Source organism: Marmota flaviventris, chromosome 5, assembly GCF_047511675.1.
Source record: "Marmota flaviventris isolate mMarFla1 chromosome 5, mMarFla1.hap1, whole genome shotgun sequence".
Lineage (NCBI taxonomy): Eukaryota > Metazoa > Chordata > Mammalia > Rodentia > Sciuridae > Marmota > Marmota flaviventris.
This window is the reverse complement of record NC_092502.1, coordinates 88408491-88436472: the sequence shown is the minus strand read 5'-3', so window position 1 is coordinate 88436472 and position 27982 is coordinate 88408491. Positions and strand designations below refer to the sequence as shown.

General features: G+C 32.4%; 1 protein-coding gene across 2 annotated transcripts in view; it reads right to left on the bottom strand.

The window, feature by feature from the left end:
- The window catches only part of Skic3 (SKI3 subunit of superkiller complex), a 101676-nt gene that overhangs the window by 20606 nt on the left and 53088 nt on the right, over positions 1–27982 (bottom strand). For both annotated transcript variants that reach the window (XM_027927745.2, XM_071612400.1), the window contains 10 exons: positions 24945–25022; positions 20358–20482; positions 19435–19558; positions 16495–16716; positions 15567–15639; positions 12809–12862; positions 12586–12697; positions 8869–8997; positions 3740–3861; positions 1158–1316 (listed from right to left, as the gene is read on the bottom strand). In XM_027927745.2, the coding sequence (XP_027783546.2) occupies positions 1158–1316; positions 3740–3861; positions 8869–8997; positions 12586–12697; positions 12809–12862; positions 15567–15639; positions 16495–16716; positions 19435–19558; positions 20358–20482; positions 24945–25022 (1198 nt within the window). The remainder of the gene's footprint in view (positions 1–1157; positions 1317–3739; positions 3862–8868; positions 8998–12585; positions 12698–12808; positions 12863–15566; positions 15640–16494; positions 16717–19434; positions 19559–20357; positions 20483–24944; positions 25023–27982) is intronic.

Sequence of the window (27982 nt, the reverse complement as noted above, 5' to 3'; positions counted from 1 at the left end):
GGTTCTAGACAGTACAATAATGCAAGAAAAAAATCAATGTGTAAATATTGGGAAGAAAAAAGTAAAACATTATTTACAAAACACATTCATTTTGTTTGTACAAAATCCAAAACCATTCCAAAGAATAAGTGAATTTAGCAAGGTACTAGAGTTAATATAGAAAAAAAATCACTGCATTTCTAAATGTGTGGAGCTAACATATAAGAAAAAGCACCTTATAATGAACAAGAAAAACAATAAAAAGTGCAAAAAACCTGTAGGTTATATGTTTTAAATCACTGCAAAGAGAAATATCAAACAATTAAACTGAGGAATATACCACATTCACCAATAGAAAAAAAATCAACAGAGTGTTACTGTGTCAATTCTCCCCAAATTGAGAGGCTGAGGCAAGAGGATTACAAATTCAAAGCCAGCCTCTGCAAAATCAAGGCACTAAACAACTCAATGAGACCCCGTCTCTAAATAAAATACAAAATAGGGCTGAGAATATGGCTCAGTGTCGAGTGCTCCTGTGTTCAATCCCAAAACAAAACAAAATAAATCTGTACCCAAAAGTCTCTGTTTCTCTGGGGCACAGAAAGAAACAAAAACTGAACTAAATGATTAATGTTTTTGAATATTATTATCAATCAGAAAAAAAAGACATAGTGATTACTGTGTATGTGACTATGGGTAATCAGAGACAGCTGAAAGAGCAAATAATCTGTTGATGTAAGCATCAATCCTGAAAATTTCTATCTCCAAAAGCAGTAAGTACCTATTAACATATTGGATATGGGTTACCTGTAAAGTAGCCAGGGGAAAAACTGCACATATCCTTTCTAAAGACAGAGTTAAGAAAGTACCAATATTATAGAAATATTTAGAACACATCTTTACCTCTCCTGCATTAGCCCCATGTAAAAGATAGTGTCTTTACCATTGTTTGAAGTTGAGAAAATTTATAATCATAATTAAGAAAGTTTTGAAGCATTATAGTAACTTAAATTAGTATTTAAGTCCCTTGGCTTTCTAGTCATAATACTATTTACATCTTGAGATTACCACGTATGTTTAAAAGCAAGACTTAAATAAAAAGAGGGTATATCCCTAACTTCAACTAGTTTCACGAAGCATTTTAATTTAGAACTCATGTAAGAAAGTAGATAACTTACCTGCCAAGCTGGAACAGAAGTTGAGTTGGACATGACTGTTTTTTGAAGTTCCTCAAGTACTGCATCTGGGAGTGGCTTTTGTGACTCCAGGAGTGATTTACACTGAACTTGTCTCAAAAGTAATATAATAGCTGGCTGATCCGGGTTATTTTTTAAATTCTAAAAATTAAACCACAAATAGCAATACATCATGTAGGCTATTAAGTGATGTAAGTACAAGGAAATTAAGCTATGCTCCATGTTGGGGGGAATTTTTCTTAATTTAAAACTTTTCTTATAGAATAATCAATTGCAAAAGCTAAATAAATACGTTGGACACAGTGGTGTACACCTGCAATCCCAGCAACTCAGGAGGCTGAGGCAGGAAAATCACAAGTTCAGCCTCAGCAACTTAAGAGAGACTCTTTCAAAATAAAAAAAATAAAAGGGACTGGAAATGTAGCTCAGTGGTAAGGTGCTCCTGCATTCAATTCCCAGTACCAATAAATAAATAAATAAACAAACAAACAAACAAATAAACAAACTAGTTTAGGAATATCAAACCCTGCATTTTTAATGCATTTTTAAAATATCAGAGCTTTACACTTATACATAGTAGTTGGGTTCATCCTGACAAACTCATACATACATGAAAATCACTTTCAGTTCATGATTCCCCTGATTCCCTTCTCTCTGTCCTTCCCATCTCCTTCCCCTACTCTACTAGACTTCCTTTCAGTCATCTCTTAATTTATATTTGATTGGTCAAAACTTATATTTGAATAATCTTTAAGTAACATGATATGCCATTTATTTGAGACTTAATATGTCCTTTCAACTAGGTTTTTCTCAGGAAATATCCTGAAAAATTTAAGTTCTAAATGTAAATAACCTAACTAAGCAAATATAAAATTAAGAGCGAAGGCTATCACCATTCCACTGGAATAAACTATACCATATAAGAAGAGGCAAAATTGTGCTTCTTTCTCAAACTACAATGTCCACTACATTTCTTTCTTCTAGGCACAGACTTCTTAATCATTGGTAGTAAAAGAAATGGCCCCTTCCCATACATTCCTGAGCTATTATTTATACACTAACATATAGAAATAAGAGTTTGAAGGTTCCTAGCACAAAAAAAATGATAATATTTGAGGAGATGAGAATATTAGTTATCCTGATTTGGTTATAACTATAACTATATATATTTATATATATATTTTGAATTATAATACAGTACTCTGTAAATAAATATAAATATTATGTTAGTTAAGAAAATGCAAACCTGACCCTGAAGGTGAAACATTAACCTACTATTTCCAAAAAAGAAAAAAAAAAAAAAAAAAAGAATGAACTGGCCTTCAAGAACATGCTTATCTATTTTTTTATTCATTAGTTCATAGTCAGACATATTTCTAAAATGCATCTGGATTGCTTTCTTCTACGTAAGAGATGGGAACGATAAAATGCCAAGGAAAGGTTCATACATCATTTTTTTTTATAGATCCCTTTTTTTAGTATGTTTTTAGTTGTCAATGGACCTTTATTTTATTTATATGCGGTGATGAGAATTGAACCTAGTGCCTCACACATGCTAGGCAAGCTCTCTATCACTGAGCCACAACCCCAGCCACCATATATCATTCTTGATTCTATGAGAGCACAAGGCAACTTTTGGTTCATGCTGAATAAACACTCTTGGTGTAACAGCCCGTCTTGAACTTATCTCAGATGGAATTCCTTACATGAAGGAGAAAAATGTAATTACTCTGCTTCTCAGAAGTTTAGCAAGTCCATTCTTCTTTCTCTGTAAAATTTAAAACTGTTCTTTCAAAAACCTCATTTCAAAAGACAACACAATATCCCTGGCAAGCATTCATGAAACAATGTTTCCAAGTAAAAACATGTTTAAACCTCTCAACTACTAATTTTTATTTCTGAGTAGATTTATTAATTCATTCATTCAGTAAATATTTATCAGATCCCTATTATGTGCTAGGCAAAATGCTAAGAATTTACTCACAGAGCCTCCAAGTTGATAGCCCTATAATCCTGACATGTAAAACATTACTTGTGAGGGATTAGTTCCAGTTCCCATTCATCAATTTTCACAGTCATGCTATGTGGCTCAGAACTTGAAAAATGGAAGAAAAATGAAGGGATCCTGAAAAACACAGCATTCTGAAGGGAACAATCAAAAATCAAAGGAAAACAGTGCCTCCTTAATGGTACCCAAAAACTAAAATAAAAAAGGTTTTTTCAGAGGTGGAGTCCCGAGTCAAATATGAGTTCAAACTGCAACACTATTTTTAGTGTTACTTTCTTACTGTGCTTACTTTCTTTAAGCCTTAATTTTCTCACTTGTAAAAATGTTTATTATATAAATACCTACACACAGGATTATTACAAAACTCAAATACAAAATGCTAAATGCAGAGATTGACTTGTAGCAAGAAATCAATAAATTCTGAATGTTATCATCATAATCACCACCACTATATGCTCTTTAAATAACACATATTCCATTTTTAAAGCTATTTTTAAGTTTAAAAAAAGAGTAAAATAAGAATCCACAATTTCAATGCATAATTATACAATAATACCTTTGTGCAGAGAGCTTCAGCTTCAGATACTCTTCCCGTGTCTATCAGACCAGTGACAGCTTGTGAGAGAGACCACCTTTCAAGAGATTGGTTATAATTTTCAAGAAATTCCTTGCCCTTAACTGTAAACAAAAAATATCACTGTTACTTTCTTCTGTAATTTATAATACATCCTCAAGGGAATAAATAGTTGCAGAAAGTACTATAATCAGACTTATGCATATAAAATTTTTAAAACTTACATATAGTAGTGAAATACCATAGAGTATGCTGACATGAGACAAGTTTTTGAAAAGTTTCATGGCACAAGTATTTATGGCTAAATAACTTGAGGCCACATTATTATGATCCAAACAAAAAAATCACTGTATCCATAGAAACAGGGAATTCACTGAAAATATTTAAAGATTTACTGCAATATAATTAAAGTAAAATAAAATGCATATATTCAAACTATACCATTTGGAAAGTTCTAACATAATTATATGTTAGTGAACTATTATCGCAATTAAGATAATGAACATACTCAATATTATCAAAAATTTCCTCCTGTCCCTTTTGTAATCATTTATTTCTCCAGATCATCCAATCTCACCTTAACCTTCTCTGTCCCCAGGCAACTCCTCATTTATTTTCTGTCACAATACATTTTTTTACAAAATGTCACATGAATGAAATCACACAGTATATAGTGTACACTTTGGCATTTTCACAGGTGATAACATGGTAAATTACACTCATTTTCAAATCCAAGAACAAGCCCCACTTGATCATTTGCATGTGCTGTTGGATTTGAATTGTTGAAGTTCTAGTATGAACTTCTCCATCTACATTTGTGAGTAATGTTGTTCTGTAGTTTTCTTGTAATGCCTTTGTCTGGTTTTGGTATTAGAATAATGCCAGCTTCATAGAAAGTATTATAAAGAGTTATCATCTCTTTGATTTTCTGGAAGAATTTGTATGGAATTGATATTGCCTCTTTCTTAAATGCTTAGTAGTATTTTAAGTGAAATCCATCTGGACCTAGAATTTTCTTTGTGAGATTTTCAATGTCCTTAACAGATATACAGCTATTCAATTTATTTATTCTTGAGCAAGCTTTATGTCTTTTAAGGAATTTGTTCACTCTCCCTTAAGGCATCAAATGTCATGGCATAAAGATGCTCGAGGTGCTTATTCACCTTTTTTATTATTCTACTTGTATCTTAACAATTTCTAGATCTTATTCACATTCCTGACATGGGCACTGTCCATCTTCTTTTTCCTGATCCATCTGGCTAAAGGTTTATCAATGTTATTGTGATTTACAAAGAATTCATTTTTTTCATTAATTTTCTGTTTGATTTCAACTCTTTATTTTTTCCTGTTCACTTTGGATTTAATTTCCTATTCTTTTTTCTAGATTTTTAGTTAGTTTGTTTGTTTGTTTATTTATTTAAATTAGGTATATATGACAGCAGAATGCATTTTGATTCATTGTATACAATTGCAGCACAACTTCTCATTTCTTTGATTGTACATGATGTTGTGTCACACCATATGTGCAATTGTACATGTACCTATGGTAATAATGTCCATCTCATTCCACCATCTTTCCTGCCCCCATACCTCCTTCCCCTTTGCCCAATCAAAGTTCCTCCATTTTTCCCATTCCCCCCTCCATTATGGATCACCATCCACTAGATTTTAAGGTAGAAACTGAGATCATTGGTGTCAAGAAAGTGCTTCTCCTTTTTTTACTATAGACACTTAATGTTAAAATTTTCCATCTGTGTAGTGCTTTGCAATTTTGCATAATTTTGATATGCTTTGTTTATTTTCATTTCAAAATATTCTTCTAATTTCCATTTGACTTGTTCTTGGACCTAGATTATGTAGAAATATGTTATTTAGTTTCCAAGTATTTGAGAACTTTCCAGTTTACTTCTAATTTAATTCCAGTTTATTAAGATAGCATACTTTATATAATCTGAACACTTTTAAATTTATTGAGGCCTGTTTTATAGTCCATAATATGATTTATTTGGGTATATGTTCAGTGTGCACTTGAAGGGTACATTTAACTGTCAGAAGAAATAGATTCAATAATAAGTGCAATAATAGTAATAATGTCAGTTAGGTCAAGTTAGTTGACAGTGTTTTTCAAGTCTTTAATACCTCTTTACTGATTTTCTGTTTAATTGTTTTCTCAGTTATCAATCCATGAAAAACAATGCTCTTTGTGAGAGGGGAAACAAATAAGATGAGCCCCAGTGGAGCCCAAAAAACTCCCTAAATAGAAGAGATGAACTGGGAAAACCAGGAAAGAGTTCTAGAGCATAGTACTAGGGAGGAGACAGCTGCAAAAAGAGTTCCAGAAATCCACAAAAGGACTCCTCAATTATTTAGCTCACAACTGATCAGCACAACTGTGAGGAAACTACCTGAGGCCAGGAAAAAAAAAAAAAAAAAATCAAAAGGAGGAATAAGAATCTTCAGAGTTTACAAAAGACTGGAAATAGTTTGTTAATTAACAAAATACAAATCTCACCCTGAAAGGCAACACATTAAACCACTATCTCCCATAAAGAAAAATTAGAATGAATTGGCATCTTGAAAATACTGAATCTTCTGATCCATTAATATTTTGTGTACTTCATTTCTCTCAGCAGTATTTTGTACTTGTTAGTATATGGGACTTACACATATTTTGTTAAAGTTATCTCTACATATTTAATATTTTATATGCTATAAGGATATATTTTTATAAGGAGTATAAGTAGCTTATTTTATATATTTTTTTTAGTTGTAGATGAACACAATATCTTTATTTATTCATTTAATGTGGTGCTGAGGATCGAACCCAGTGCTTCATGCATGTGAGACAACTGCCCCACCAATGAGCCACAACCACAGCCCTAAGTAGCTTATTTTAATGGCAATTTTTGGTTCCTGGTATATAATCATACTATCAATTTTGCTATGTTGAACTTGCATCCTGTAAACTGAGCTTAATTCTTGGCTCTAGTGGCTATTTTTGGTAATTTCCTAAGCTACTTCTATGTACATAATCATATCTGCAAATAAAAACAGCTCTAATTTCAAAGACAAAGAAACTTTCTATGTATACGTATATGGAAGAAGATGCATACACATGCATGTATTTACGTATGTATCTCTGTTTTAGGGTATAATCTATGTGTTTCAGGGAAATAGGAAAATAGGTCATTTTTCCTTCCCAATGACTGAGAAGTTGGTGCCTAGAAGAAAGGTAGGTAGTGAACATCTTTGATAAAAGTTTGAGAAAGAAACACAATTATACTCTTCTTTTTTTATACACATTATGTACTTATTTATTTTTATGTGGTGCTGAGGATTGAACCCAGTGTCTCACACATGCTAGGTAAGCACTCTACCACTAAGCTACAACCCCAGTCCCATACCTCTTTTTATAGTTTGTTCCAATGGAACAGTGATAGTCTTCACTCTTAATTTTATATTTTCTTAGTTCGGTTATTTACATTCAGAACCTAAATTTTTCAGAATATTACTTGAGAAAACCCAAGTCAAAAGGACATGTTAAATCCTAAATAAATGACTTATATACCACAATAATAGCATTGCTTACATTAAAGATTATTTAAATATCGGGTTCGATATTCCCATGCTCATAAGTCTTTTTGTTTGCTTAGTTTTTGCAGATAATAATTATTCAAAATAATGATAGTGCTGGGCGTGGTAGTGAATATCGTAATCCCAATAGTTCAAGGAGCTGAGGTAGCAGGATTATGAGTTCAAAGCCAGCCTCAGCAACTTAGTAAGGTCTTCAGCAACTTAGAGAGACTCTGTCTCAAAATAAAACATGTGGATAAGTGATTAAGCACTCCTGAGTTCAATCCCTGGTACCAAAAAAAAAAAAGATAGCAATAATTTCATAAGTTATGTATGCTTAAGTGCATGTGTGTATGGATGCTGATAAATGCTCATGTATAAGCAAAATGAATGACAACAGGGATATAAGGGACAGGAGAGAGAAATTAGGATATTTTATTATATGGTTCTCATACTACCCATGAAGTGGTACAGTGTTATTTGAAAGTGGTCTTAGATTAGTTTTAAGCATACATTGCAAACTCCAGGGCAATCACTTACAAATATATAAATAAAAAATTAAAGAAGTTTAACTGATAAGCTAAAAATGGGGACAAAATGGAATCACATAAAGTGAAGAATTAAAACTAAAAGGAAAAAAAAAAAAACAGTGGAAGACAAGGCCAGGTGTGGTAGCACATACCTATAAATCCTAGCTACTCAGGAGACTGATGCAGGACAATTGTAAGTTCAAGGCCAGCCTGAGCAACTTAGTGAGACTTTATCATATTTTTGACTTATACTTTAAGTTCACTTTATTAAAATACTTCAATCTTACAATGCCACTAAAGAAGGACCTACTTTTAAAAAATTTGCCCTGGTAGTCCCTAAGAGACAGGCAGTAATGATCTTTAACATTTACCAAAAAATAACTGATAATCTAAAATTAATTTAGTGAAAAACTACTGTCCCAAGACAAAAAAGTAGGTTATGCTATTATATAAGATGCTAATTATAGATCACTTTTCAATGAACAGATCTGCAGAATTATAAGTGATACTGAGGAGATTAACAGCTACTCTGGCCAATATTCCCAGGAAGAATCAGAGAACACTGTTAGTGCTGGTTTCAGTAAAGACATCCAAGTCACCTGGATCCCCAAACACTGGCTAAGTCTCAAAGCAGGTAAATGCTATACAACAAAGACTCAGCTTCCAGATATAATGGACTTTAAAGCTATTTAGAAAAGTACAGTACACTCATCACATTTCTGTACAGCTAAAACCGTGAATTTTTTTTTTTTTTTTTTGTAGTTGTTGCTGGACAGAATGCCTTCATTTCATTTGTTTATTTTTATGTGATACTGAGGATCAAACCCAGTACCTCATGCATGCTAGGCAAGTGCTCTGCCACTGAGCTACAGTCCCAGCCTAACAACCATGAATTCTTTAATGAACACATTTTATAACAATATATGCTCAGTTATTTGTGTTCCTGATTTAATCATTTGAGGAGCCTGAATTAAGTCATGTATTTTTAAAATGCTTCTTTAAACTTACTTGAAGCAGAAACAGCAGATAACAGTGCCAAGTATAAATCCATCCTCTTTGGCTGAGTGTTGTTCACTAGAGCCAGCTTATCATCAGCATGACAGGCTGCCATCAGTCCAGCCCAGACAGCAGGGTCACCTAAATACAGGAAACATAGTTAAAAGGATTGTTAATAACATTATGTTAAAAAGCTATCAAAACTTAGAATAAGAATTCTAAGCAGCACCTCCGCCCAATAAAAATCAACTATATACTCAGAAAAATTCACTTCCTTAAACAAAAACTAAATTGTTTTCAGAAAACAGATTACTACATTGGTGGTACACTCCTGTAATCCCAGTGGCTCAGGAAGCTGAAGCAAGAGGATTACAAATTCAAAGCCAGCTTCAACAACTCAGCGAGACCCCATTTCTAAATAAAATATAAAAAAAGGGCTGGGGATGTGGCTCAGTGGTTAAGTGCCCCTGGGTTCAATCCCTGGTACCAAAAATAAATAAGTAAATAAAGATTTCCTCCCCCCCCCCCCAGAACATTAGAGGAGGAGAAATATCTTATCATGCTCCTCTTCAAAAGCTGGTCAACTCAGATACCTAGAGTGAAATGTGTGGAAGGGGCAATTTCATTCCCTTTCACTAGACACCAAGGACAAGCTCAGATAGATGCTCCTTTTTATCACTCAGGATAAACAAGATTACACAGATTTTAAGTTCTTTTTAAAAAAAAAAAAAAAAAACAGGGAGAGAGAGAGAATTTTAATATTTATTTATTTTTTAGTTTTTGGCCGACACAACATCTTTGTTTGTATGTGGTGCTGAGGATCGAACCCGGGCCGCATGCATGCCTGGCGAGCGCGCTACCGCTTGAGCCACATCCCCAGCCCAGATTTTAAGTTCTTAAGAAAAGTATGAGACAAAGCAAAGGCTAACATTTTATCTCTTCTCTACCAAGAAGGCATGACAGACACTCCATCATTACAAATAAGGCATTTATACACTTATGTATCACTTCATTCATCTGATCTTTTCTTCCTTCTCACTTGGACAGCAGCTTCAGGTGAGAGGGGACACCTGATAGTGGGTTGAAGAGGTGATAACAGAAAGGGATTAGATGTATAAACTCTGTTTAAGAAAATTAGTTGTGAAAAGAAACAGTTGGAAGAAGATTTGGAACTTAGGTTTTTTTGTTTGTTTTTTAAATTTGTTTGGTCTTTTACTATTAAAAATCCTACTTTGCAGTTTACTTCATCAGTTAATATTTTTGTCTTGTTACCATTAAAAAACAAAAGGATAATTTTAAAATCTCAGGAGGTGTTAGTTAATAACATAGTCTTTTAACAATACCTTTTAGTTTTCTTTTTATTTTTTTCTATTTCACTAGACCATCCAAAATAAGTCTCCTATCAAATGTCTGCACTATATACCTATTTCACTTATAGGTGATCAGTATTATTGCTCATAATACAAAAATCATTAAAAATCTTATGCAAGATTAAAAAAAATTTTCATAAAAAAATTAAATGTATACTTCCATATTACAAAATAATTTCTTCCCAGATAATGGCTATCTTCTTTTAAGTAACAGAAGACATAATCAAACTCCAGAATAAACAAATGAGGACCAGCCCTTAGAATGTACAATGACAACTAATTACTGTAAAATGATCTGAGTTTCAGGGCTGGAGTTTAGGTCTCACAAATTAATAGTGTGGCAGCCTTCCCTTTGGGACTCATTTTTCTGTAAAACAAGGCAACTGAACTATCCATTGGCTGAAGCGCCCTTAGGTCTAAAATCCTATAATTACATCTGACATAGACTGAATACTGACTTAACTCCTAAGATTAAATCAACAGGCCTTTGGGGGATCTTTGTTTGTTTGTTTGTTTTAAGATTTTTAAAAAATATATATATTTTTAGTTGTTGATAGACCTTTATTTTATTTATTTACATGTGGTGCTGAGAATAGAATGCAGTGCCTCACTCATGCCAGGTAAGTGCACTACCATTGAGCCCTGGCCCCAGTCCAGGGGATCTTAAGGTATTCTATAGTTAATATTTCTGGTTAGGGGATGGACATTAGTGGGGAGCAATTTCTTCTGCCACAATACAGAAGAACTGCCAAATCCATGAACTCTGTTTTAGTTTTATTTTTTGGTGGTGATGGGGATTTTTGACGCACACCAAGCAAACACTCTAGTGCTGAGCGAAATCCCCAGCCCTAGTTCCATGAACTCTTCCACAGATAATCAGTAACCCAAATTCCCTGTGAAATAAAGTGATACTAGAAAAACATATAAACTATAAACCTGAAACTCTTTAAATACAGATTGCTAAAAGTTAAAAATATCTCTTAGTACCATAGAAACATAAATTTAGCAGAAATTGGATCTTCTTCCATTCAATTCTAAACTCATAAAGAGTTATCTTTAAATTCCTGAAAACATTCCTTATGGTAAAATCTGTACTTTGCTTAACTAAAGATCTCAAGAATTAGATATATAGCCACTACACTTAATTACAATTATATTCACTTTCATTGGTCTCCAAAAACAAGTTAAGCATGCTTTACTACTTGGTCCCTGTTTTAAACATCTTACATGATGATTTTGCTTCCTTCGAGTATGTATTTCTCCAGGTAGTATGGAGAAATATCAGAGATCACTAGAAAGGACCTTATCTGGGCAATCACCTTCCTAAAATTTATGTCATTTATATAATCAAAGACTAACAGATCTTCTATCATGTTGGAGACATAATAAGAATTCTTGAGAGTAAGTTCATCTAATATTTACTTGAGAACACCTCTAACAATGAGAAACTTGTCAATATATATCATAGACAAATTCAAACGTTTAGGTCTCTTTTTTCTCTAATCATGTCAAAATGAAAGAAAATATAACATGTATTGGTCTATTTACTTGCTTTATAAAATAATCCCTGAAATATTAAGATATCTTGCATTTTAGTTAGGACCATTACAATTTATTGCAAACACTGAACTTACTTTGTATAATTTGCATCCCAATAGTGCCTGGCCAAACAATAGAATACTGATCTAAAAAATGTTTCAAATGTTCTGAGAGTAAGAAATTGTTTGATGTGATATTTCATAATTAAAATAATATTATGTGTAATTCACCTTATAGACTTACATTGCTATAAATTTCATTCCTCTAAGACATTTTTCAGTAGTGATAATGGAAATACACAAAAGCAGTCATATGCAATTCCTCATTACCTTTATTGTCAATGGCAATATATGACACAGCTGGTTGGAACTAATAACAGCTAGCTTGGGTAAGGCCATGACCTTGCCATTTCTAACAGTTACCACAAAGACACACACCTGTACATAAAAATAACTAAGCATTATTAAATAATTTAGTGTGTGTATGTGTGTGTGTATATATACATATATATATATATATAAACTTCATTAAATCAGACAGAAAATGGAAGTAAAACTATTTCTTGAAAATTCGTAATTTTGATTTTCAGTTACAAAGTTATAAAGTATCTTTAAACACATATTCCCTTTAAGCCTGTTTTGATAATTAAATCCTCTTAATTATCAGTAACTAAATACGGACAAGCAAATAATATACACTAAAACATTGTCTTAAAATTTCCTTTTATCGTATTTCATGGAAATACAAGTTTTGCTCTTGTAGATCATAAATGCAAGATTGATAGAATCTGAAGTAATTAAATGGATTATAATATATTTACCTGGAGAAAGGAGAGCTGCCTTCTGTATAGTCTTTAGTGCGATATTTTTTTCATCTTCTGCTGAACTGCTTCCCATTGCCAACTGATTTATTGCAGTGTACAGTAATGCCTTCTAGATAAGAGAAAAGGATCAAACTGACCAAAAAGCTATGAAAATTTTTATTTTATTATTTCATCATTAATTAACATGTTAAAAATTTCCATTGTTCTAGCGTAAGCTAACCTTTCCATGATTTGAGTCCAGAATATGAGCCACATTTCCTGCTACAGCACCCCCCTGTAAGAGAAAATACTGATTAGACAAATGCATAAACTTTTATGAAATAGTAAACATTAAAACTGATAAAATCTTTTCATTAAATAATTTGAAAGATTCAATTTTATCTCATTTGCAACTTCTGAATCCCTTAAGTATCAATTTATTATTACTATTTTAAAAGAACAGTTTAATATTTTTATGGGAGAAAACCTTTTATACTGTGATCATTTCAACTCTGCAATTAAAATACTCATCAAAGGTTCAAAAGTTACATGATTTTACAGTGGCACCAAACAAATGTACACATGTACAAATGTATAATAATATAAGAGACTAAAGAAGAAAGAAAGGGAGACAGAAAACAATACAAAGATAAACTAGTATGATTTATGCCACAAAAATACATAGTATTTTAAAAACTCCATAGTCCCTAGTAAAATGAATAACTAAGTCTGAGAGCACCATGAAGTTTACCATTGCTACAATAATCAACTCAATATCCAAAATAATATATATACATATACATATATGTATATGTACATATATGTAGCATCATGAAAGTATTCATAAGGTCAATTTGAAATCTATAATTTTAAAAATTCAACATTTTACTTTTAGAAAAGAAAGTGAATTATAAGAATGGTTTCATTTTATATCAGATATATACTGTACCTTTCATATCAGAAGTGTATCAGACTCTGTACATTAAAAATGCTTAAAACATAAGCTTTAAAATATTTTGAAATAAAACAAAAGATGAATTAAAAAGAAAAAAGTCAACACAGTACAATAGGAGAAGGATTTGGGAATTAAAGCTTGAATTAAATCCTGTCACAACAACTACTAACTGTGATTTTGCACAAGTCACTTACCGTCTATATCTCATATAAGTTTCCTATTCTATAAAGTGGACAATAATTGCATTTACTTCATATAATTGTTGAAATTATATGACAATATATTAAAAAGCTTAGTCACAGTAGCTGACAGATAACGAGTACTTCATTCCAGGGTCTAATAATGATGATCTTTTGGGTTCTATGAACCTATACATCTATCAAAAATTACTAAAACTATGGGATAAAATCTTGCTACTCAAACCATGATCTGCATATCAGCAGCATTAACATTCCCTGGAAGGTTGTTAGAAATGCAGAATATAGGGCCCTACTCAAAACTACTAAATTAGAATCTGTACTTTAATGAAATTACTAGGTGATTTTATTGCATATCAAAGTTTGAGAAGTACTAGGATAAATATTTTTAAAACATATTTCTTAAAGGCATTGAATAACTGTCAAGACATTAAGGACTTGGGCCAAAACTGAAAAAGAGAAAACTGGAATTTAGAGATGCAAGTGAATCAAATAGAAACAAAACATCTAGCTCTGGATCCAACAATATTATACAAGAAGGAAAACCTTAAGTTTCCTTCTCATAGAAGAAAGGAAAAAGGAAAGATTACATTTTGCCATTTTTTCCCTATTTCCAATGTTCAAACTGATTTTGTTACTTTTAAAAGTAATAACCACTTTTAAAAGTAATAACCACAAACTTTTGGGTCTAATTTGGGTTTATTTTATCCTTGATAACTGCCATTTTCAGACTGTAACAAATTTTAATTGTCACCTTGAAGGACATGAGTCCTAGTGGAACAGAAGTTAAAGCCTAGGGCTCAAACAAGGAAGGTAGTACATAAGGAGAAGAGAAAAGGATCTATAATACAATAGCTGGGACTCAAAGGTATAAATTAGAGATAAAGTCTCAAATGACTTTGTAATCCAGATACAAAGTACCCTGGCTGGTCTAGAAACCTCAGGCTCTACATTGGTAGAGCCACCAAACACCTGATAAAGCAGGTACAGATTCTTTCTATAGAAAGGTACCTTGATCTTAGGCCTCAAATTATTCCTAGAAATAATTTTTAAGTATACATAACCAGGTAAACAAAGAAACAAGGCCACCATGAATAAAAACCAGTGGGAACAAACAACAAAAACAGATCCACAAAGACTTCAGATATTGGAATTACTAGACATGATAAAGTGTTCAAAACATATTTGCTATTACTATTATGTTTAGCTAGGTGAACTACAAAGGGACATATTAACTATAGAAATTAAAAGAATATAGACACTTGAAAATATCTGGCTATTGTGAGTGAGCTAAAACACAACATGTAATCCTTTATAGGGTATCAAAATTTTTGTTTATATTTATATTTCTGGACATTAACAGAGTTCAAATTCCCATTATCTAGTCTCTAAGAAATTTTTGAAGGGCTGTGGAGGTGCCCCAGTGGTACAGTGCTTACTTGGCATGCATGAGTGTTCAATCCTCAGCAAAACACACACACACACACACACACACACACACACAAAGTAGTTTTAAAATAAAATTATCTTTTGGAATCTAAAACCACAATAACTAATGTTTATTATATTTTGAACATTACTTTAACATATAGGCATTAACACAATACATATGTGTTCAAAAAAGACCTCCTACTTCTTTGTAGCTTCCAAAACACCCTAAATGGTACAACAGTACAAGGAGAAAACTCAGTCTAGGACTTGTATGAATAATGGAACATTTTGTTAAATGACAAAACTCCCTTCACTGTATTTATTATATTTCAGAAAAATAATGCTATACATTATAATTATGTTTACAATATCATAAGTTAATTTATGTTTTTTCCAGAATTCAGAACACTACTCACCTTTGCATTTCGTTGAGCACACTGAGCAACAACTCGGGATAATAGAGACCAAAGAGCAGGATCAGCTGGGTTACTAATTTGAAAAAAAAAAAGAAAAAAAGAAATGGGAGTTACTTTAATCAAAAAAACTACAACCAACCAACATATTACTAAGTTTAAAACCTTTCTGACACCTAGGACAAGGTCATATGAATTATCCTTGTATGATTGGAAATGCCTTAAATTTTAGAAAACAAATTTCATATCTTCTATAAGCATTAAGAGTTCTTACAAAAATACAAAGAAAAAATCAGCAACAGGAGGATCCCAAAACCACAAAACAAGTAAAAAAAATTAAGAAAATGTAATTGTGTTCAAAGAAATGCATTTTACAAGATTAAGGAAATGTATTATGTTCAAAGAAAACACAAAGAGATAAAAAGAATTATAAGAGGATGTACTCTAATCAAAATGACACCATAAGAAGTAAGTTTCATATTAAAATAATTTAAGTTTCTGAAAATATAATTAGCAAAGATTATTAATAATTAACTATTGAAGAAAAAGAAATGACAGACATAACATTCTGAAAATAAAATAACCACTATTGATAATGATAGCTTTCTACTGTCCAAATTTTGAAGACATTAATGAATACTTAAGTGGCCCCAAGTTCCTAAAGCCATCAACCTGTCCTGTATTAGATAACGGACTGAAAATACTACAAACTGCAGGAAATAAGAGCTTTTACATCAAAACAAGTTTTGGGCTTTTACCCAAGTAAGAGCCAAATTTATCAACTAAATTAAAAAGATCCTTATAGAAAAATAACTGGCAAAGTCAGTTGCCTGGTCCTATGTATAATTTCAAGGAGCCAGAGTCTGGTTTCCAATATAAACATGGTTACCTCATCTTACTGAAGACCAAGTGACAAACATAACCACATTACCTGTGAACAGCTTTAGACGCTTGCCGTTGCACTGCCACACTGCGGCCTTGGAGTGCATAAATAGCTGAAGTAAGAAGGCACCTGTGATAATCACTGTCTTTGTGTTTGATACGCTTCAGTAATTCATTAAGTGCTGCTTTAGACAGTGTAGCATCCTGCATTACCAATCCTAGAGCACACAGGGTTTGAAGGCTTTCTATGGTTGGTTCCTTTAAAATAGAGCTGTAAACACAGTTTTATAACTGCTTGTTAGCTATCAATATAGTAGTTTTATCTATATTAGTAAAAGACGCTTAATACAAAAAGAAATTTACTTAAAGATTCATCAAATAAGCCAGTTTTAACAGTAATATAAGAAACCTTTCTTGGCTTTTATAGATAGCAATTTCTCTGACTGATAAAAAGTGGTAATGGCTTTTCATAGACCTATAATAGCCAAATTTCTTCTCTGGTCATTCTATCCATTCTTTAGAAGCAAATGTAAATCAGCTTCTTTGGGTCTCAGTTCTAGTTAAATAATTAGAACAAATTTGCTAAAATGTTCAGTTTCAATAAGATCCTGGAAGGCATGAATAGTTAAAAAAAAAAGAAGAATCTGTTTAATATAAGATCTGATTTTTATCATTCTGACAGAACTCTTGTCCTATTTGCTTGGTGATACTGAAAGCAGCACTTTACATAATAAGCACAATGTAGCTACACCCAGTAGGCTTCAAATAAACATTTTTATAATTTAAGGAGAATTTAAATATCGTGAATGTAAAACATACAATAAAAAATATAGATTTTTTTTCCTTTTTCACCTGTAAAATGTGAGGCTTATTTAGCCTTAAAGAAGAAAAAGCAAATAATTTTTAAGAATATTAATTTAAATGAAGAATTCTTAGCTCTCCACAAACTAAATGATACTTTTAAATAATTATTATGAATTGTGTACTGTAATAAAATGAAGAAGCTTTCAAAAACGTTTTAAACAAAGTTCACTAAAATATAACAAAAGCATTTATACTAGCCTTTGAACCATTTGTTGGAAGGGGGAATTAATTCTTTTGCACTTAATTTTGATCATTGGGTATAAAATCATGAATTTTCGTAAGCAGCTCTGGAGTAAGTAGCTTACTTAAAATACCTACAGTAACCCTTCACAATAAAGAATTTTAAAAGGTAGAAGTAAAAATGTGGAGTATGATGTCAGTGTCATTTCTATCACTATAAATATATACTGCCATTTGGTACAACAAAGAAAGCATAAAAGTATATAGCAATATATAAGTTTTAATCTTAATAACAAAAGAAATTCCAATTTGTGCCTTCGCTCAAAAGGAATAAAACCTATCTACTCTAATATTAATATGTAAATCTAAATCATTACAAAAATGAATACATTCCAGTAACAAGCAAACATGTACTGAAATGCTCAGTACCTGCATGTTGCCTTTTACCATGTTCCAGGGATTAACATGTGTTTATTCAATACTGTAAAGTCTATGAAATTGACAATTAGATTTTTTCCCCCTTATATGATGAATTTACTCCTACTCTCCCCATATAAGCATCTAGGATACTGCTCAGTTTTCAACATACGAATGGCAAACAAAACCAATAAATCTTATCTCTTCATAGAAAGTCAAAGAATGCCAAGAAGGTGGGAACTGGAGCAGTCAGTAGTGCTACTTGGATGATGACATAAAGAATCAAATAGAAACAAAACATCTAGCTCTGGATCCAACAATATAATACAAGAAGGAAAACCTTAAGTTTCCTTCTCATAGAAGAAAGAAAAAAGGAAAGATTACAGTTTGCTATTTTTTTCTCTATTTCCAATGTTCAAACTGATTTTGTTACTTTTAAAAGTAATAACCATAAACTTTTGGGTCTAATTTGGGTTTATTTTATCCCTGATAACTGCCAATATTCATTAGCAACTGTGAGTGTTACCACAAATTCATGTACATTACAAGGATGTATCCATGTAAAGTATCTGGATTATAGCTTAAATTGATTAGTTTTCTCAAAAAAGCAAAGAAGAACAGAAAGAATTTCTTACTTATTACACAAGGGAATGACTTTAATTAGGCAGGATTAGATAAAAGTATTGCAATGAATAACTAAGTTAAAAGCTGATCTACAGAAGTGGCTCTCAACTACTACCATCTAATCATTTCCCTTCCCCCTCTTTTGAGGGGAACAGTTATGGAGGCAATTTTTTTGATTGTCATAATGAACGAGGAATGATATTAGCATTTAATGAATGGGAGGCAGAGATGTAAGTATTCTGCAGGGGAGGGAAACTTGCGTGCTATTACAATATGTATCAGTCAAAATGCCAATAAAGTAGTCAATGACAACCAATGTCCAAGGACATATATTGATCACCTCCTGCTCTGTAAGAAATTTAGGCCAATTTTCACAAAAAAAAAAAAAAAACAAAACTCAAAAAGTCAAAAAATATTACATAAATAACCAGAGGTATCAGAGCTATTATCTTATAAACTTGACCCAAAAACATAAGAATAGTTACAAGTTCCATTGGCATAATTGTTTTTTAAAGACTCACTTTCAAAAGAACTTTTTTTTCAGGTTAACTTTAAAAGGAAGGAAGGGAGGAAAAAAAGTCTCATTGGGGATCCAAGAGTTCATTACAAGTTTAAGCTCCTACTACATTAGTTATGTAATCAATTACTCTTAAAAACAAATAAAATAACATCATCATCATCATCATCATCAGAAAAAACATACACAGAGGAGAGGATGATTTTGAAAGATCGGGAATCCAGATCTGAGAATTAAACCATGACATCTAGCTCCACCTGTGATTGTCAATTCAGAACCACCTGAAAGTTCCTGAAACACTTAGAACTTCATTTTACATTGCTCCAAATCTTAACCTAAATATTTAAGTATCAGGTCATGTTAAGTGTTGATGTCATCTATACATACCATTTGAATAGCAGTGACTTGGCTATATCCATTTTTCCTTGTTTATATTCTGTTATTGCCAGAGCTGTCAAGATATGGGCTTTGTCTTGCTCTGATTCAGCAACAGACAAGGCTCTTTCATATGCTGTCACAGAGAATTAGAAACAAACAAAATATTAAAACAACTTTGACTAACAATCCCATTTTTCAAAAAGACCTAACTAAAATCATATCTTATTGTTCCCTTGTTTTAAAGTAGACAGAATAAAAAACTTATAATAATCCACCTTGGTTTAGCATTTCCAAGGTGAGTCGGTGGTATGATTGGGATTATTCTGTGATAAGCCCCATCTTCTAGTACCATCTAGTATCTAAATGGTAGAATCTATGGAGAGGTCTGAGTCACTATCTCTAAGAGCCACCTTTAAAAGCCAGAAGTGGAGGCTTGTAGCCAATGAAATATCATCAAAGTTTCCAGTACAGACCACCACCGCCATTAAGCAGAGGATATTTAAATGAGCTACACAAATGTAGGTGGGGCCCATATATTTAAAAATTTATCAGTTAATATTTTTGGAGAAACCAGTATCTACTATACCAACTGATATTCATGTATCAGAAATTTTCACTTAAGCAGCATAGAATAGTAAACACCTACTTTCAAATACTAACTCACATGTCTACCATAAATAATCTTGGCTCTTAGTTCCCTCATATGTAGAATACTCAGCTCATTGCTGAGTATTACTAAAGGACTAGTCACCATCATAACATACTACATGAGGTAATATGTAAAAAGTGACTATTATGATTCCTGACTCCTAGTCAGATTTTAATAAATACTACAACCCTCACCCCCATCGCAAGATAACATCTTTCTGTATATAATAAACTCATTATGAGTAAACTCTGGAAAAGAAACATCCTTTAAGCAACAGCCTTACCTTTGCTGCTCTCTTTATATAGCCCCTTCATAAATAAAGCCAATGCAAAGCCTATGATGTCTTCTAACTCCTCGAGAGGTATTGACTTAAAAGCCTGGATAGATTTGTCGTATTCACCAATGGAACTAAGAAACAAATACAATTTATTTTTAATATAAAAGAAAATTTTGGCTTGCAGCATCAAAATAGAGAGTTATCTACACTACTACTTTTAATAACTTTACCTGCAGTTCCATTTTTATAGTGGCAATTCAGTAAAATATAATCTACTTGTGTTAAAGATGCAGAAAAGACTGAAAACAGAAGGCATATCACAAACAGAATGTACTAAGGGGATTTTAACTTCAATACATTGTTTTTTAAAAATTACATGTGAAAAAGAATTGTCTCTAACAAACTTTAATTAAAATCCTAAGTTATAAGAATAATTTCAGGTTGACTTTTATACAGAATTCTAATTTTTTAATTACCAATTTTTATTTTTATTATGATTTGTTACATATGACAGCAGTATGCACTACAATTCATATTATACATATAAAGCACAATTTTTCTTACCTCTGGTTGTACACAAAGTAGAGTCACACAATTTGTGTCTTCATACATGTACTTATGGTAAGATATCCATTTCACAGAATTCTAATTTTTTAAGCTTAATACACATTAGTTAAATAGCATCCTATGATTATTATATCTCAGACAAGCTTAATAAGTCATAAGTCAGAATCAAACCCAATCTTGGTGTAAACTATTTATCTGCAAATAAATTTTTTTTGGAGGGCACAGAGAATCATTAAAATTCTACAGATAATACTATTCATTATCTTTTTGTGTTTAATAGAGAGAAAAGTATAAATTGTTAATATATGGTACTAAAGTACAATGCTTACTAATAACAGCAAAATAACGGTTTTGCTTACTTAAAAAAGAAGAGAACTTACTTACATAAGCTCCGCTGCCACCATCTGAATAGAAACAACATCTCCGAGATTTTTATTTCTGGTCAAACACCATAATCCAAATCTATTTTTATTTATTGTGTTACTGGAAATCTTTTTATAAAATTTTTCCTCTTGAAGGATATGAGTAGGAGCTAAAAACATGGGCAACCTTTGCTTCTAATATTAGTTTTTAAAAAGCCAATGAATTTGTAAAACCAATAAACTCAAATTTGGTTAAGTATTTTGATAAAGGAAAGATGGTTAACTCAGATTATATATGAATACATTCATATATATTAAAAGTATTTCTTTAAATGAATAGTCTTTTTAAAAATGTGATTACTTTTGTAGAGAGAAAAAAAATTAAGCTAGGAGTGGTGGAGCATACCTATAATCTCAGTGACCCCAGAGGACAAAGCAGGAGGATCACAAGTTCTAGACCCTCCTCAGCAACTTTGCAAGGCTCTAAGCAACTTAGCAAGATCCTGTCTCAAAATTTAAAAAATAAAATAAAAAAAGATGACTTAGTGATTAAGCACCTCTGGGTTCAATCCCTGGTACCAAAAAATTTTTTTTTAATTTTTCAAAAGAAATTAGAAAAGGCCATACAGGGTTTCAGTTTCATAACTTTATAACCTGAAGCAAACTGACAGAATTTTAAGATGTTACAACTAGTGGTAACTATTCATTAATTGATTCTCTCTAGTTTATTACTAGACAATGCTTGCCTATTCAACATATCATAATAAAACCACATTTAAAAGAAAACAGATGTCCTATTTTCAATGGGAGATATAAATTTTCTTCTAAGATATTTCCATTACATTAAATATCAAAACTAAAAAGAACAAACACTTTACTCCATGTAATTTTTTACAATATCCATCCTCTGCTTGAACAAAATCTTGGATAGAGTTCTACCACTGCTTAAATGTTAACAGTTAAAAGAACTGAAAGGACAAACAATCAGAAGATTAAAATTTTCCTGTTTGTGGATATGATTCAGTTACACAGTAATAAAGGAAAGGACGCGGCTGCCTCAAGTCTCTATTATGTAGCTCCTTTATGTATGTCTCTATTATTTATCTACTTTAAACTGGATTGCTCAATTTTGGAGCAGTTACAAACTTGAAACATACCTCCTTGAGGCATAAACTTTCCCCTAACAATATTTCTATTCTCTGGGCATTGTTCTATAACTGGTTTTTAATCTTGTTTTTTCTTTTTTTTAATTAATTTTTTTATTTGTATGACAACGAAATGCATTACAATTCTTATTACACATATAGAAAACAATTTTTCATCTCTGTGGTTGTATACAAAGTATATTTACACCAATTTATGTCTTCATACATGTACTTTGGATAATAATGTCCATCACATTCCTCTATCATTTGTAACCCCATGCCCCCTTCCTTCCCCTCCCACCTCTCTGCCCTATCTAGAGTTCATCTATTCCTCCCATGCTCTCCCTCCCACTATGAATCAGCCTCCTTATATCAGAGAAAACATTTGGCATTTGTTTTTTTGAGACTGGCTAACTTCACTTAACATTATCTTCTCTAACTCCATCCATTTACCTGCAAATGCCATGATTTTATTCTCGTTTACTGCTGAATAATATTTCGTGTGTGTGTGTGTGTGTATATATATCACTTTTTTTATCCATTCACCTACTGAAGGGCATTTAGGTTGGTTCCACAGTTTACCTATTGTGAATTGTGCTGCTATAAACATTGATGTGGCTGTGTCCCTGTAGTATGCTGTTCTTAAGTCCTTTGGGTATAGACGGAGGAAAGGGATACCTGGGTCAAATGGTGGTTCCATTCCCAATTTTCCAAGGAATCTCCATACTGTTTTCCATATTGGCTGCACCAATTTGCAGTCCCACCAGCAGTGTATGAGTGTACCTTTTTCTCCACATCCTCGCCAACACTTATTGTTTGTCTTCATAACAGCTGCAACTCTACTTTGACTGGAGTGAGATGGAATCTTAGAGTGGTTTTGATTTGCATTTCTCTAATCGCTAGTGTTGATGAACATTTTTTCATGTTGATTGATTGTAATATCATTTGTTGATTGATTGTACATCATCTTCTGAGCAGTGTCTCTTCAGGTCCTTGGCCCATTTACAGACTGGGTTATTTGGAGTTTTTTGGTGCTTAGCTTTCTGAGTTCTTTATATACCCTAGTGATTAGTGCTCTATCTGATGTGTGAGGGGTAAAGATTTGCTCCCAAGATGTAGGCTCTCTATTCACCTCACAGATTGTTTCTTTTGCTGAGAAGAAACTTTTGAGGCCATCCCATTTATTGATTCTTGGTTTTAATTCTTGCGCCACTGGAATCTTATTAAGAAAATTGGGGCCTAATCCACGATGCAGATTAGAGCCTGCTTTTTCTTTTATTAGATGCAGAGTCTCTGGTTTTATTCCTAGATCCGTGATACATTTTGAGTTGAGTTTTGTACATGGTAAGAGACAGGGGTTTAATTTCATTTTGTTGTATATTAGATTTCCGGTTTTCCCAATACCATTTGTTGAAGAGGCTACCTTTTCTCCAATGTATGTTTTTGGAGCCTTTGTCCAATATAAGATAATTGTAATTTTGTGGGTTAGTCTCTGTGTCCTCTATTCTGTACCATTGGTCTACCAGTCTGTTGCGGTGCCAATACCATGCCGTTTTTGTTACTATTGCTCTGTAGTATAGTTTAAGGTCCAGTATAGTGAAGCCACCTGCTTTACTCTTCCTGCTAAGAACTGCTTTAGCTATTCTGGGTCTCATATTTTTCCAGATGAATTTCATGACTGTTTTTTCTATGAGGAATGTCATTGGGATTTTGATCAGAATTGCATTAAATCTGTATAGTGCTTTTGGTAGTATGGTCATTTTGATATAATATTAATTCTGTCTATCCAAAAGCAAGGTAGATCTTTCTACCTTCTAAGGTCTTCTTTGATTTCTTTCTTTAGGGTTCCGTAATTTTCATTATACAGATCTTTCACCTGTTTCATTAATTTATTCCCAAGTATTTTACTTTTTTTTGAGACTATTGTAAATGGGGTAGTTTTTTTGTTTCCCTTTCTGAGGATTTGTCACTGATATACAAAAATGCATTTGATTTATGGGTGTTGATTTTGTATCCTGCTACTTTGCTGAATTCATTTACTAGTTCTAGAAGGTTTTTAATCTTTTTTAAAAAATAATCATTAAAAATCTTTGCAACCTGAGGAAAGTTCTGTAGTTCCCTCTTCATAGCCCACCAAATTCTTTTCTATTGTTTCAGAGGAATTCCTCAACTGCTAATGTCCCTCACTAGTTTAAGAATACATTAACAAATCAGAATAAATCCAGTTCTTCTTTCAGTTAACTTTCCAGTTAAATAGGTTTCTACTATTAGAGACAACAACTACTTCTCCTCAAAATGTCTCTTATCTAGTCCACAAACCATTAGTTTTAATTCTACTCTGTGTAAGGCACATTAGGATTTAGCATTATTATAGGTACAGAAAGTGTTAAGATAGCCTGGTACTATGGACCACTGTCCATATGACCCTGCTCTGGACACTGATCATCACCTTACCAATTCCATAGCTTTACCAGAAAATTCCAACAGATTCACAGAATTAATGAGAAAAATATGCTTACCTCAACAATCTGCCATAATTTCTTACTGTAACATTATAAGTATCTTGATCTTCTTCAGTCTGTAACAACAACATTGCCCTTAAAAAAGGACAAGGTATTTTAACTATCTCCGTGCAACAGCATTGTTTTACCCTTCCTGTCTTGGATGATCACAGATTGCTATTATTTCATTTAATTCTACTACTTGTTTAATGCCAGCAAAAGCAACTTATTCATATTTCATACCACAAAAACGCTTAAATATATTTATGTTTTAGATTGTCAGGAAATTAACTTTAATAAAATAAGCACTTAATTCTTTCACTTTTTATTAGTGTATCATAATCATACTAAATAATAGCATTCATTTTGACAATCATAAATGCATATAACATAACTTGTTCCATTTCAATCCTCAATATTTTCCCTTTTAGATCATTCTTAGTGAAATTATTATTCACATTCGAGTTGTAAATATTCCAAAAATTCTAATGTAACTCTGAGAAATGAGTATGTAACAGGATTACATTTTTTACATATTTGAGTTTATAGAAGATATTCTTAAAACTAGTAGTCTGGGGTTGGGGTTGTGGCTCAGTAGTAGAGCACTTTCTAGCATGTGTGAGGCACTGGATTCGATTCTCAGCACTGTATATAAATAAATTAAAGCTCCATCAACAACTAAAGAAATATTTAAAAAAAACTAGTAGTCTGAATTTGGAAGACAGGAAGTTGAGTGTTTTCATTACTCTTGCCTATACATTCAAAAAACTAAAACACATTGAGTTAAGGGAAGAGAATGGCAGGACATTAGAAGTCCCTTGATGCTTCAGAATGCCGACAGCCCATGTTTCTTTTTCATACAGTCTTCTACAGGCAAATAGGAAGATGCCTCACAACTAAAAAGAGCTGAAAAATTAGTAAGATTTTTGTTTTTTCTTTTCTGTATTGAAAGGATATGTCTAAATTTAAAAAGAAGTCATTGTTTGCTGATGACATCATCCTTCATCTAGAAGAGCAACAAATTCTACCAGAAGACTTCAAGAGCTGACAAATTTATCAAAGTAGCGGGACACAAGATTAACACTCATAAATCAACAGATTTTCTGTACTCCAACAGTGGTTCAGCTGAGAAAGAAATCAAGAAAACCATCCCCTTTACAATAACCTTTAACCAAAAAACAAACAAACAAACAAACAAAAAACCTGAGAATTAATCTAACCAGAAGGTGAAAGATCTCTACTATGAAAACTATAGAACACTTAAGAAAGAAATTGAAAAGGACATCAGAAATGGAAAGACCTCCCAAGTTCTTAATAGGCAGAATTAATAATGTCAAAATGGCCATACTACCAAAAACAATTTACACATTCAATGCAGTCCCCATTAAAATACAATGACATTCTTCACAGACTACAAAAAAATCCTAAAATACATTTGGAATAAGAGAGCCAGAATGGCTAAAGCAATTCTGAACAAAAAAAGTGATACAACAGGCATCACAATACTCAATCTACAATTTTACTACAGAGATAGAGTAGCAAAAACAGTATAGTATTGGCATCAAAATAGAAATAAAGTCCAGTAGAACAGAAGACACAGAGACAAACCCAACTTTCTCCAGTCATCTGATACTTGACAAAGGTTCCAAAAAATGTATGTTGGAGAAAAGATAGCATTTTTAACAAATGGTGCTGGAAGACCTAGATATCTACATGTAGACATCCATATGTAGAAGAATGAATTAAGATCCCTATCTTTCAATCTCTACAAAAGTCAAATCAAATGGATTAAAGACTTAAAACCTAGACCAGAAACCTTGCAACTTCTATAAGAAAATATAGTTAACACTCCAACATATAGGTGCAGGCACCTACTTCCTCAACAAGATCCCTAAAGCTCAAAAAGTAAAACCAAGAATCAATAAGTAGAATGGTATCAAATTAAGACGTTTCTATGCAGCAAAGGAAATAAGAGAGTGAAGAGAGAGCCTGCAGAATGGGAGAAAATATTTGCCAGCTACTACTCTGATAGGATTAATAAAATGTAATATATATCAGAATATATAAAGAACTCAAAAAACTAAATGACAAAAAAAAATAGCCTAACCAATAAATGGGCAAAACAACTGCACAGAAACTTCTCAAAAGAAGAAACACAAATGGCCAAGAAATTAAAAAAAAAAAAAAAAACTAAAATTTCATCTCTCTCCAGCCAGAATGGCAATTATCAAAAACACAAATAACAATAAATGCTGGTAAGAATGTAGGGGAAAAGGTATATTCTTACATTGTTGGTAGGACTATAAACTAGTAAAACCACTCTGGCAAACAGCGTGGGATTCCTCAAAAAACTAGGAATGGAACCACCATATGACCCAGCTTTTCCACTTCTCAGTATTTATTCAAAAGACTTAAAATCAGCAAACTATGGTGACACAGCCACTTCAATGTTTATAGCAGCACAATTCACAGCAGTCAAATTATGGAATCAACCCAGATGCCAATCAATAGATGACTGGATTAAGAAAATGTAGTATTACAATGGAGTTTTACTCAGTCATAAATAAGAATGAAACAATGGCATTTACCAGTAAATAGATGGAAATGGAGAACATCATGCTAAGTGAAATAAGTTAGTTAGAATATCAAGGGTTGAATGTTTTCTCTCATGTGTGGAAGCTAGAGCAAGATAAGGGAAAGAAAGCAGTGGGATTGGATATCATATAGATATAGGGAAGATCAGTGGAGTAAAGAAGGAGAACAAGAGACAAAGAAAGGAAAGGGGAAGAAATATGCAATAAATTTAACAAAATCATCTTATAGTCATACATAAAGGTACCTAAGGGAATTTCACCTTTAGGTACAAGGAAGTTTAGTAGAGTAAAACTGGGAGAATAGAGGGAGGGAGTGGGGAAGAAAAAGTGGGAAAGGGAAATGGGGATTGAAATCAAATTCCTTGCACGTATGATTTTGTCAAAATGAACCCAAATACTATGTATAATTATAATGCTCTTAAAAATGTTTTTAAGGACTGGGGGTGCAGCTCAGTGGTAAAG